At 39.8% G+C, this 13992-nt stretch overlaps 1 protein-coding gene across 1 annotated transcript in view; it reads right to left on the reverse strand.

The window, feature by feature from the left end:
* Positions 1-1850: 1850 nt before the first annotated feature.
* ITPKA (inositol-trisphosphate 3-kinase A) overlaps positions 1851-13992 on the reverse strand; it is a 142210-nt gene continuing 130068 nt past the window's right edge. The window contains exons 4-7 of the mRNA XM_089680262.1: positions 11005-11209; positions 7767-7868; positions 4572-4643; positions 1851-2732 (exon numbers count right to left, since the gene is read on the reverse strand). Of these exons, the coding sequence (XP_089536388.1) occupies positions 2532-2732; positions 4572-4643; positions 7767-7868; positions 11005-11209 (580 nt within the window). The 3' untranslated portion in view covers positions 1851-2531. The remainder of the gene's footprint in view (positions 2733-4571; positions 4644-7766; positions 7869-11004; positions 11210-13992) is intronic.

Here is a 13992-nt window from a genome sequence, read left to right on the forward strand (position 1 = left end):
TGTGATTTCCAGATGGAGCCATTACTTCAATTATAAGCAAAGAAAAGGCTGCTTTTCTCTGCTTATATTCTTCCCTGATGTTCATGGATGACAAATATTCACATATACAATAGAGGTAGTCATACTAGAAGTATGCAGTGGGTATAGAAAATAATCACCCCACCCCCCCTTTAAAATAATCACATTTTATTGCTTTGCAGCCTGAACTGAAGACTGTCACAGTTTTTGTTTTATCCAGCTGTATTTACTTAGTGCAACTTATAATATTCAAGTGAAAGATATATCATCATGTCTGAAAAAAAGAAAAATCAAAAACAGAATCACTGAGTTGGAAAAAGTATCACATCCCCTCCTAAAAATGACTTGTTAACTTAATCAGGTGTAGCTAATCACCTTCTCAATGGCACACAAAGACATTTGACTTTTAACTGTGATCAGATATGGTCATTGTGATTAGCTCAGCTTGAAAACAGCTTTCCTGGAGCATTTCTGTCCTTGGCAGCGCAACTGAGACAAACATTCAACTATGGGTAGAAAGGCACTGTAAACAGATCTCCGGGACAAAGTTGTGGAGAGGCACAAGTCAGGAGATGGATGCAAAAATAATAAGTAATAATAATAAGTCTATTATTAAGAGGTGAAATGTATTTGGTACAACACAGACCCTCCCTGGATCAGGACATTGCTCCAAAATGGATGAAAGAGACAGGAGGAAATTGGAGAGGATACCAAGAGGCCTACAGCAACTCTGAAACAGTTGCAGGAATTTATGACAAAGAGTGGTCATTGTGTGCATGTGACAACAATATCACAAATTCTCCACAAATGTGGTTTGTATTGGAGGGTTGCAAGAAAAAAAAGGCACACCTTAAGAAAGGCCGCATGCAGTCACCACTGAGCTTTGGCAAAATACACCATGAAGATTATGAGGCCACATGGAAAAAGATGTTATGGTCAGATGAGACTAAAATTGAATTATTTGGCCTCAACACCAAATGATATATCTGGCGGAAATCCAATCCAGCTCCCCATCCAAATAACACCATTCCTACAGTAAAGCATGGAGGTGGTAATATCCTGTTATGGGGAGGGTGGGTTCTCTGCAGCAGGGACTGGAGCACTTGTCAGCATAAAAGGAAAACTGGATGGAGCAAAATACTGTAAAATTCTTAAGGAAAATCTGCTGCCCTCTGCCAGAAAGTTGTCAATGAGAAGAAGGTTTACCTTCCTTCAGTGATTGAAGGAGAAAAAGATGAATGTCCTTGCATGACCGACTCAGAGCCCAGACCAAAACCCCATTGAAAATCTGTGGAATGACTTAAAGACTGCAGTCCACAAATGCTCACCTCAAATTTAACTAAACAGTTCTGAAAGGAAGAGTGGGAAATATTGCAAATATTTGCAGATGTACAAAGCTTGTATAGACATATCCAGACTAAAAGCTGTAAATAAAGCAAAAGAGTTCAACAAAATACTGACAGCAGGGGGTTATCTTTTTTTTCCAACACAGTGACTCTGTTTTTGAATAAAAAAAAAAAAAAAACACATTTCTGAAATGTTGGTATTATATCTTTCACTTGGATGGTATAAATTGCACTGAGTAAATACAGCTTGATAAAACAAAAACTGTGTCTGTCTTCATTTACGGCTGCAAAATAACAAAATGTGATTATTTTAAGGGGGGGGTGATTCTTTTCTATACCCTCTGTACATGCAGTTCTAATATGACTTCTTTCATTGTCCCCAGCTCATTAGGCAGTTTAGTCTAGAGAAACCTAATAAAAAATACAGGACAGTTATATTGCTTGACCAGTGTATGTCCATTATAACTGATTTCACTGCCGCAGCTCTAGAGGTAAAAATTTATAGCAATCTTATATCAGCATCAACCCTGTATGGGGTTTTTTTTTTTATATATTCTGAAAGGACTTTTTTTTTTAACAAGGATCAGTGTTCCTACACCATCAAAAGCTGCAAAGCATTGTAAAATGACATTCCAACCATTTAAAACCTATTACATCAAACATACAGCTTATAAAAACTTACTGGGCTAACAAATAGGCACACCTGACAGCATAAAACACCAATGATCTAAGCCAGAATCCTAAGTGTACATGTAGCATAGGACTTCTAGTAGTAAAATTGATAAAAATACACTCTGTACAGTATTAAAGTAGTATCATCAATTGCAAGGTAATATACTAGTAAAACTATAAATTATCTAAGTAAAGGCAACATTGGAAAAATCCCATGATTAAAGATGTGTTTCATCATAATATAGCAGTAAATTTTAGTCTTGGTGCAAATCTTGTCTTATCAAAGAGAGGATCCAGGAGTCAATGGGTATAAAACATGTCCATGAATCTGCAGTAAAATGAGTGTATGGAGAAGCTATGTATTTGTAAGCATTGTGATTCCAAAGTTAAAAACATCTGTAGTTCCATCCCCAGAGATAAAATCCATCCCAGTAAACGTCAAAATGTCATAAAAATCCTAATGTAGTGATTGGGTGCTTAGTTGCTTTGCCTTAATCAGGATGCAAGGCTCGACAAAATATTGATTAAATTGTCAAATCCATAAAGGTATCCATCTTCCCGGTTTCCTTCTTGCCAAGGTATACGGTGGTTCAGGGTTTGGCCTTCTGGCAGGAGTGTTGTTTTTCCAAAATCAATCAGCCATACATTACACTTTCCTTTCTTGTCATGTACAAACAGCAAGGAGCTTCCAATCACCTACCAAAAAATGTTCATACATTAGTGGCATTATCAACCGACAATGTATTAAATATAAATGGCTGTAGGTAGGTAAACTTAGAAAACGAAGGGTGAGAGGTTCCATTAAATAGATGGAAAACAAAATACCTGGATATGTCTTAAAACTGTGAATATTAATAGCAGACCTAAAGAAAGTGAATCCTAAACTGGAACCATAGCCTTACAATTATACAATTGTTAACAAGCAAGTTCTTATTGTAAAGAGACTCTGTGGTGGAGATTTACTAAACCTGGTGCCCCTGTCCATGGTAGCCAATCAGCTTCTAACTTCAGCTTGTTCAGTTAAGCTTTGAGGGAAAAAACCTGGAAGCTGATTCATTTCAATGTGGCGTTTTTATTATTTATTTTTTAGTATATCAACCCCTGTATGTCTCTTCTAAAATAAAAACTCTTCTGCCTGTCATTCTCCGTATGTTTTGGGTTCATGAATTAACTCTATTGCACATGTCTGAAAGTCATGTCATTCTGGGCCAAAAAATTAAGATGGCTGCACATTTATAAAATCACAACAGTGAGCTTTAGTAACGTGCATTGGGTTCCTCTCGCTTAGAGATTCCAAAGCCAGTGAAGCACAATAAAATTTAATTAATGGGAGCATAAAAAGGAAGTCAAATTCCTTACACTCTTCAAATCTTGGCATTCTCTCTGCTGTGATAAGTAAAGTATCATAGGTTCAATACCACAGCCCACATTTTATCAATGGGCTGCAAGTATTGTAATCTTGTGGAGTATATCTGAAACTAGATGGTCATATCCATTCTTGTTATAAATCATGATATATCAGGAAAAAATATTTGGGATAAAATTCTTTAAAATGTATGGATACAATTCTTTAAAATTATTAGTGTTAGTGTTGTGATGTAGAAGTGACGCCTCATTTTTTTCCCCAAAAATTTAAAAAAAAAAAAAAAAAAAAAGGTCTTTTAGTTTCCCCAGACAGTAAAAATACAGACCTTGCTGTACCTCCATCCCCATTCACCAACATCAATGCTGCAGTGATGTTGCAATGCTTCGGTTTGTGAATGGTCACACGCAAATATGTTGTTTATTATACATGCAGTGCCGATGTAAACAGAAGATGGAGGGGCAAAATCTCTTTGGCAATAATTGGCACCCAAAAAAGTGTCCACATCCTGTGCTGGCATAATGGCCACACGATAAGAAAATCGTACAAAAATGTACGTATGAGGAACGATCGGCCGATCATCTGATCATTAGTTTAGTGCTGTCAACAGCCGACTCCGACTTTTTGGACGACAAAAACCGAGGGTGCAAGCTAGAAAATGTTTATCGTATGTGAGCACAACGTCCAATTTTTGCTTAATGTGTACAGTATTCGTACGGAAATAACTGATTTAAAAAAAACGTGCATGATCAGCAGCAAGGAACGACCCTACACCACTTCTACTATAGTACACACCTACGGTTGCCTAAGTTTGCCTTTGTCGACTGAGAATTTTCTTACAAGTCAATACCATTCCAACTACATCATGATACACACTTTTGTGGAAAATCGGATGATCAGTTATCTGATTTTCTCATAGTATGTACTAGGCATTATTCAAGATTTTGTATTTTCCCTCACTGTGTCCTGTTGTCCACTGTTGCCAGGAATAAAACTCACTCACTGAGCATTAAAGTGTAGTTAAATGCTGCATTTTAGCAATAGTCCACAATGAAAGTATTATTTTTTCTTGGAATTTTAATACTCTATTACAAAACATTATTTTTACCCCAATAATTTAACTCTGCAAGCATATGTAATATAAAAGGAAGGAAAAGCTGATGGCCCCTCACCTCATGATGTTTGAAGAAATCTGAAGACTCTACAATTGCTCTGATCTCCTGCAGTCGATTCAGATATTTTTGCTGTGGAAAACAAAAAACATGCATATTATAAACATACTTTGACTTTTAATTGAAAGCAGTGTCAAGAGCAGGGTTCCTCCAGAGGTTGCTAGGGGTTCCTTGAGCAATGAGAAATTTCTGCCTCTCAGATAAGTTCCCACTGACATAATAGATCTTTTTAGCTATCTGTAAGGGTTTGTCCACACTTGACTAAATTTCTAACTCTTAACAAACGCTGCTATAGCATTAGTATGGGCATTAGACAGGCATTAATGAGCTTTAGTATGGACGTTAGACTGGCGTTTTACAAGCGTTAATACTCCCTAAACATCCTATGCAAGGTTTTAAAGCGTTTATAGGCATTTTACAGGCATTAAAGCCACACCGCAAATGCCTATAATAAACTGTAATGTAAATAACTTGTCGCAACCGCACTGTAAAACGCCCAACAAATGCCTGCCAGCGCGTTTGCAGAGCGTCACTATAGACTTGAATGGGAGGCATTGAAAGGCTTCAGACTCGTCATGAGGCTTCAATTTTGAAGCGACGCGACGCTAATACTTCATGTTTTGATAATGTGCACAGCACTGTGTACTGTCCATAGTATCATTTGCATAGGTGTTTGAGGAGTGTTAAAAATGTCCTTCAGATGCCTGCTTTCAATGTCAGTGTGAACTAGGCCTAAGGGTGGGTTTCTTCCCAATGGCCAAAGTGTAAGGCACATTCTTCCCACTGACCATCAGACTAATGTATCATGTGTTGTAGATATAATAATTTTAAACAGGGGTTCCCTGAGACCAGAAAGTTATTTTAAGGGTTCCTTTGTATTGAAAAGGTCAGGAAACGCTGGTCAAGAGCATCAATGATGTACAAACTTTACATCCGAATTCCAGCTTTTGCTACACTTTACATAGTTCATTTGGGCCAAGTTCTTGTCAACTTTGTCTGTCACTAATATGTGAGGCCGCTGGATGTGCTGTATAATCTGTATGTAGCTGAGACTACATACAGAATACAGCCCTGTGTTCCAGGTGCGAGCAGAGACCTTCCTGTCTCAGACCCGGAACACACAGATTCTGCCTGAGCGACACTCGGCCAATCATAGAAAGTAATGTATTCTAGCAATGAATACAAAGCGTCCTCTGATTGGCTGAGTCAGAGAAGTGGACGGATGAGGTCACAACCTCATCTAATCAGAGGAAGCTTTGTATTCATTGCTAGAATACATCGCTTGCTATGAGTGGCTGAGCGCCGTTTAGACGGACTCGGGTCTTGTTCAGAAGAAGGCAATCACTGAAAGTCTGCTGTCCCCAGCTGCGGAATGAATCCTCCTGTATCAAGACACTCATGAGGGAGCAAGTGCAATGGACTACATACAGCTGTCTCCTAGGATGGATCGTCCTGTATCAAGACACTCATGAGGGAGTAAGTGCAATAGACTACATACAGCTCTTTCCTAGGATGAATCCTCCTGTATCAAGACACTCATGAGGGAGTAAGTGCAGTGGACTACATACAGCTCTTTCCTAGGATTTGCCACTGCAAGGCTGCATGTCTATTCCTGCAATGGAGAAGTAATATAGTCTTCAGAGAGATCTCTGTATAAAGCCCGGCTGATTTATATTTCTGGTGAGTGCATAGTGGTGGAGGATTGTCACGGATGTACTCTGCACGGATGTCACTTCAACTTTTTGGTCATTATTGATTTTTATCAACACTGAAGGACACTTCACTCTTTGGACTTTATTTATGGTTATTTCCACTTATATGTTTGATTTCTAAGTCTACATAGCGATTTTGTTTTTCACATATTTTATTGTAGAATATATAATCGCTGCACCTTTATACATATTTATATTTTTGTGGATGAAGTGGGCTCACCTATTTGTGCTAGCTGCTCTCTTGTTTGTTGTTTCTAGCGCTCACTAATATTTGACACTTTTTCCATAAATATATGGATGAGAGAGTTTGGGGTGGAGGAACTTGACTGGCCTGCACAGAGCCCTGACCTCAACCCAACAGAACACCTTTGGGAGGAGAGGAGACTGTGAGCCAGGCCTACTCGTCCGACATCAGTGCCTGACCTCACAACTGTGCTTCTGGAAAAATGGTCAAATAATCCCATAGACACATTTCTAAACCTTGTGGACAGCCTTCCCAGAAGAGTTGAAGCTGTTATAGCTGCAAAGGGTGGGCCAACTCAATACTGAACCCTACGGACTAAGACTGGGATGCCATTAATGCTCATGTGCGTGTAAAGGCAGGCCGACCAATACTTTTGGCAATATAGTGTATGTAAAGTGTAACAAAAGCTTGAGTTCAGCTTTAACAAAATCAGACTTCGGTTTACTGGAGTGAGAACAGTGAACAGTAAAGTTTTATTGGATGCCATAGATATTTGTACTTTGCATTCTGCTCTTTTTCTTTCTGAGTATACAGTACCTTAGGGCAACAAAAGACAAACTAAGTCATAAAATCCTAACTTTTCTTAATGTCACAGTTACCAGAACACTGGATACTCCTAGAGTGGTACAGAAAAAAAATGAGAATCTTCCTTGAATGAGGCATTGGGTTTAATTTACTAAAGGAAAATAGACTGATCACTTTGCAAGGGAATTTTCCCTAACGTGGTGAAGTTTGACTCCATTACCTTGTTACGCAGGACGTTTGACAGTTCTTTTCTGATCCCCATGGCTCAGTATCTAGCCTAGTCAGTGCTTCCATGTAAGAGCTAACAAACTCATTGACTATTTATACACTGAAACTAATTGCAATTTAAAAAGCCACAGATGTGGAACATTAACCTCTAATTGGCATTTTAACCCGTGTGTGTCACCTTTGTGTGTCTGTACCAAGGCCAAACATTCCAGGGTATGTAAACTTTTGATCATGGCCATTTGGGTGATTTCTGTAATTATGATTTAAAAAGGAGCCAAACAACTATTTGATAATATATGATCATCATCCTTCAATAAAAAAGCATTTTTGGCATGATCAGTCATATTTTCAATATCAATGCCAAAATATCACAATTTCTGCCAGGGTATGCAAACTTTTGAGCACAACTGTAAGTGTTATATTAACAGTTTAAGTAAATAAAAACACACAAGCTTTCCTTTTACACTGTCTATCAAGGTAACTTACCGGTATAACTTTGTTGTCATCAATAAATTCAAGAAAAGCTTTATGAATTTGGTCTCTTGATTTCGTGGTCTTGAAGTTTGTGTTGCATGTCCCATCACCTTTCTGCAAAAGAAAAGAAATGCTTTCAGATAAAAGTTTCTTTCCCAGTAATTCAAACAGCTGTGGGTGATGAGCAAATTTACTCACACAAAACTGCGCTGACACCCCTAAAGCCTGTGTTCCCATTCTAGCGTATCCTGTGTGTCGAGCTTGCGTGGGTACAGTAGCCTACTCATTTGAAAGGGCTGCTCTACCTTATGAAATGCAGGGAAAAAGTCCATGCACCTTTCCTAAAATGCAGCTGCACAGAGCACCTTGTGGTATCATGCACTCAAAAAGCTGTGCTTTCCAATGTAAGGGGTGCCATTAACAATCAATGGCACCTATGTATGTCTGCATAAGAGCAGCACATTTTGGCTGCAAGTGTGGTACAATGTGTGATTTATACACCGTCCAGCACCTGCAACAGTGTGAACCTAGCTCAAGCCCCAAGCAGCTAGAGAAGGCCTACCTCCTCTATATAAACCAGAGCTAAATGTTTATTTTCCTATGCAGTGGGGCTGTGCCCGCCATATTGTTCAGGGGCGCAAGGAAAAGCTATACTAATGTAGTGCCCCTTAAACACTTGCCAACTAGGCACTTATACCCCCTTCCTGCCCAGGCCAATTTTCAGCTTTCAGCGCTGTCGCACTTTGAATGACAATTGCGCAGCCATGCAACATTGTACTCATAAAATTTTTATCATTTTTTTCACACAAAGAGCTTTCTTTTGTTGGTATTGCTGCAACACAGGCAGCCATCAAAGCCTACACATACCTTTTTATGACCACTCTGATATCACTACTACTCTGAATCTGGGCCTGCTTTAACATGCTAGTTTTGATACTCCATGATCGCTTCAAAAGTTGGTTCCCCTCTTCCCACACAGTCCTATAGGTCAAAGTTATTCTTCATAATTGCAAAGCAGAACAGGAAAAAGCCTGGCTGGCTTTGCAGTGCGACATACACATATACAATACCAGTGGAAGGATTTAGGCCACCACAATAAACCCGTACAATCACATTAGCTTGGATTTGGCTGACCTTTAAATTTGCCATGAAGCCTAAAAGTAAAGTTGACATTTTCAGAAAAAGATAATAATAAAAAAGGGAGAGCTCTTCAGAAACAGCAACAGCAGATACAAAATGCTGATAACCAATGCTAGCATTTTCCTGTGGCTCAAGTATGTGCAGCACATTTGAATGTAATCTGAAATGACTCATTACTTGGCTTTTACTAAACAGCATAACAAAGAAAACCACTTCAACATTTAGGCTTGGCTCAGACTATTGCAGCTTTGCGGGCCGTGTTCGTGCGGGCACGGCAGCCCATTCTTTTTCATGTAGGAAAAAGGTTCCTGCAGCATTTTGAACTCTCCAGCCAGGAAACCAGCAAACCTTGTTGCATTTTTAGGTGTGTGGGGGCACCATTAGGGCTCATGTACACGGGGCATTTGGAAAACTCTTCTGAACGATGGAAATTGACTGCTGGAAAATGTAGGTCAAAACAATGTCAGTTTAGCCGCGTTTATGTGCATTTGCGTTTAGAAGCGTTGAGCCCTTAAGAATAAATGGCAGGTGGTTGAGGGTGCAGGAGCAATTTCCACACTCACAACCACCCACAACAGTGTGAACTTAGCCTTACCCCTGGTTCACACAACAGTGTCCGCGTTTTGCATGGGTTTAAAATGAATGGGCTGCAGTGTCTCCCAGAACACAGGAAAAAAGGTCCCTGCACCCTTTTTGGAATTGCTGCCCGCACGGGAATAGCAAGTGCAGTGTGGTTCCCAGTGCTCCTGTGATTTCCAGTGTGTGCTGCTGCCATTAGGATTATTTGCACCTGCATGCATACAGCGCACTTTACCTTTACTGTGCGGGTGGTTGTGGCTGCAGGAACAAGTGCGGCCTAAGGCCTCATTCACATCTGCTGTTTTGGGATCTAAGGCAGAATTTCTGCAATTGCATTGCATAAATGGCAAAACACGTGTTCAGGTGCCATTCATTTTCTATGGCACCTAAAAGCGGTGTGGTTCTGCTGTGACTGCTGCGAGATTAATTGCGGCAAATCAGAAAGTGGAAAAGCTTGTTGCCCAAAAAAGGAGCAGGAGCTTCTTTTGGGTGACAAAGTTTGCCACGATTCCAGCATGATTTATTGCACGATTAAGTGCGTATTGAACTTTTCCAGTACAGTTCAAATTGAGATCACGAGCTGAATCGCATCAATTCTACCAGAGATCCCAAAATGCTAGATGTGAACAGGGCCTTAAAGATACCATCAAGAGGTGTGCTGTTTGTAAGTAGCCATTTTATATTAAGTAATAGTTATTTCCCGTAAAGCTGAAGAACAATACTGAACATTGCCTAGAGTCTACTGTATATGTAATTATCAAATATTTCATGAACTGTGTAAATCTAACCACATATTGTAATCATATGAAATGCTTGCCTTCTGAGCTGATGCACTCTTCAGCCTCTCTTCTTCTTTGTGGTGATGATTCTTTACAAATATGTTCATTCCCACCACAATGGCACTAAAGCTCAGTCACAAGCTAGGTTCTTCTAGAGTATCTCTTAGGAGAATGGCAAGGTCCTGTACTAGAATTCCCAATTATGTCCAATAACCATGGCCACTATAATGGCTGGAGAGGGGCAGATGCGGCTGGCACTGGCTCTCAGCCATGACCTAAAATGCTGTCAACGTGGAAACCAGGTGTATCCCAACAACATAGCTCAGGATCCTTCCTGAACATGGCGTGGCTCTGCCCTGTCAACTAGAAGTAAGCAATGGCCCACTATCAGCTGCCTCTGGATTGCAGAAGAACACTGGTAAACGCAGCCCTGTGATCCAAAAGAGAAGTAGCACATAAAAAGGTTTGGCTACACTTCTCTTTGAAAACCATGTCATAAGCTATTTGCCTGAAATTAATGAAGTAAACAATATTTCCGAATCTCTCAGGACCCTTTATTTGCGATTAAAGTAAGTCCAAGTGGGACATTATTTTTCTTTTCATGCTCAAGACTGCTGATACTGAAAGCACCTTCTGCTAACTGCTTTCCTTTTGGAAAGTAGTGTAGGATCTTTAAATGTGTGACAAAGTTATGCACATGTGATCCCTATTAATGAAATAAGCAATAGAGTTGTGTCTTCTGAAAAGCTTACCTTTATTCCTTCAATCCGAAAGCCCAAAGTGGACGTTGAACTGATGGTCTCTCTCCACTGCATGTATCGGGGTTTAGTCACACCTTGCTGGGCCTTCTCCTCCTCTGTGGGGGCATGGGGATCCACCTCAATCATTTTCTTATACATATCCTTTCTTAGTTTTGGCTTTCCACGGGCTTTCGTCAACTCCTCTTCCAAATATGTCCTGCAGGAAATAGAAACAACATGGTTTATTTTTTTCTGCGGTTTGCTGTTAAACTGGATGTGTGAAGAACATGATTTGTGCTTGAATGTACATTATAGTGACCCCATACAACACGTCAAACCTGACATCACTGGAAAGGTAATACCCTCATCTTGTTACCGATAGGGAGGGAAATGCAGCTGAATCAGGTAGTGCTATTTTTTTCAACGTGTCTTAACGTGGCAAATCTAACCTAATAAAGAAGGTATTTATAAGTCATTACTTCCATCAAAAATCTAAAAACAAAGGGGTTTATTACTTCATTTTAAAGTTGTGGGTAAAGACATGCAAATCCTCCCTTTGTATCAATGGGACAACTGTTCATGTAAAGCTCCATGTACACGGGACACTTCTGAACAACGGAAACTGACTTCTGGAAAACGTAGATTAAAAAACGTCTGTTTAGCCGTGTTTGCATAACGCGTTTATGCGCATTTATGAGCGCTTGCGTTTGAAGCATTTTTTTAAGATAACCTCAGGAGACCTTCCAAAATGCCAAGAAAGCACTGAAAAACAGTAAAAAAAATTAACTATTTCAGACATTTTGAGCGAAATAGAGAGAGCAGAAGCAGAGAGAGCAGTATTTGTTGAGATTAGCTGTCTTTTTTTGTTGTGGTGTTTGGATGTGTTCCAGCTCATTTCTGTGCAGAAATTATTGCAGCAGTGTCTAACATATTTTCTTTCATGCGAAACCTCAAAGTATGGTGTACCAGGTCCATTTGAGTACCAGGAAACCGCTTTGCATGCATTTTTCATAATGAAAAAAGGCTCTGGACAGCATGTGGAAATGGAAGAGTTAAAAAAAAATTCAAACGCAAATGTCTATAAACGTGGTTAGCCGCGTTTACAAGCATTTAGCCATGTTTACAAGCGTTTTGCGTTTGAAACGCTGATAAAATCTGCTGAACGCAAGTTTGGTGTGTTAAAAAAAACGACTGTAAACTCAACTGCCTGTAAACGAAGATGTGTACGTGGACACATAGGAAAACATTAGGGTGAGTTCAGGGGCTGATGGAAAAAAAACCGCAGAAAAGCTCCTAAACGTGAGTTTATCAGCTGCAGTGTACATGAGCCCTAAAGGTGTAAAGAACAAATGCCGCCTAATATTCCAGTAGTCACTTACTATAAACTGCATACAGTTGTTAGGCATCATCAATCGCTGTTAGGTTTACTATAAAGGTATGTTCTTTTAATCCCACTACTTTGGGCTACTCCATAGAAGCCATAGTTCCCTGTTGGCCAATTTATCTGGCTAATATGACACTATAGAGTAGTAAGGGGATGGTACTGCAACCTCAGGAAATGTTATATGATGCTTTAGTGCTGTAATTCTATTTATTCAGTGTTGTGCTGATGGTGTCCCTATGCATCTAGTGATATGTAGGCTGCTCCTGTGTACCAATCAACTACCACAAAGACCCTAGGATGTAAAGATAATAATCTGAGCTACTCAACCAGCTGCTGAATGTCACAGAGATTTTATTTTTTTTCTTTAATAAAATACCGCAACCAGTATAAATTACAGTCAAAATCTGCTAGAATAGATGTTAGAAACTTCCATAGGCCCTGATGAAGGGGATGAAGTGTGGCCCCTACAACAAATCGGTTCTTGCTGGGTGTTAATATTTGGAATAAAACCTTAATCTGGATTTAACATTGCAGGGTAGCACTTCTATTTCAGATTCAAATAATCTGAAATTATGGCCATAATGCACATTACGTCTTTAAAGTGGTTCTAAAGTCATAAGATCATTTACCTTAATGCATTCTATGCATTAAGGTAAAAAACCTTTTAGTGCACCCCCCCCCCCAGATACTTACCTAAATCCTGAATCGTTCCAGCGCTGTGCTCATCTGCAGGTTTCCTCTCCTCCCTCTCGCAGGCTTGGCTCCTGCTGCTGTAAGTCAAATCCAGTGAGGAGGGGGCAGGAGTGGGGCCAAGATGCTCCATGTGTCAATAGACACATATTTGCCACCATAGAAAGTGGCTTCCTATGGTAGCACACACAGAACAGGAGGAGCCTACAGAGCTGGTAGGGGGCCCCACAAGAGGAGGTTCTGGGTTGTTCTGTGCAATTGAATAGCTGTAGAGAATAGAGGGCTGCAGATAAATACAAAGTCCATAATTTATACAGCTTGTCTGAGCTTTCTGGGCATTGAGCTGAAGTTCCACTCTGCAAAGTTTAGTGAGAGCTAACTGGGGGTAAGTCCCCACCTTCACACAGCACACAGAGCTGAGTGTCAATCACAGGGTATGTGCTGAAGCTTCCTTCCCTGTCACCTTTTTACTACTTGCTATCAGGAACTCTTGCATATGAGGAATGAGGCAGCAGAGAGAAATTACATTTAGTGCACTAGTTTGAGACTAGTACACACTATAGAGGGATATGCTTTATTCATAGTTCATGTCACAGGTTTACAACCACTTTAAATGGTTTACCTCATCCTTGTAAACTGCCACATCTGTAAGAGATTGTTCTTTTGAAAAACAGACTTACTGGCTAGATCACCAGATTAAAATAGAAGAAAGAAAGCATAAAAAGAAAACTAATGCAGCCATCACATCTAAGAACTGGTAAGCTGAAATATAATAAAAGTTTGCTTTTGGGTTTATTACAGCTTTAATTTCTCTTGTAGGCCTCAAGGGCTTTGGATTGTAGAAAAGCATTGTGTACAAAAACCTTTAACAAGACATCTGAAAAGTTTTCTGCAAGCTTCGAACAGCTTTTCTGAAGCCTTTCTTT

This window comes from Staurois parvus, unplaced genomic scaffold (assembly GCF_062004578.1).
Source record: "Staurois parvus isolate SC_StPar_1 unplaced genomic scaffold, SC_StPar_1.0 ptg000237l, whole genome shotgun sequence".
NCBI lineage: Eukaryota > Metazoa > Chordata > Amphibia > Anura > Ranidae > Staurois > Staurois parvus.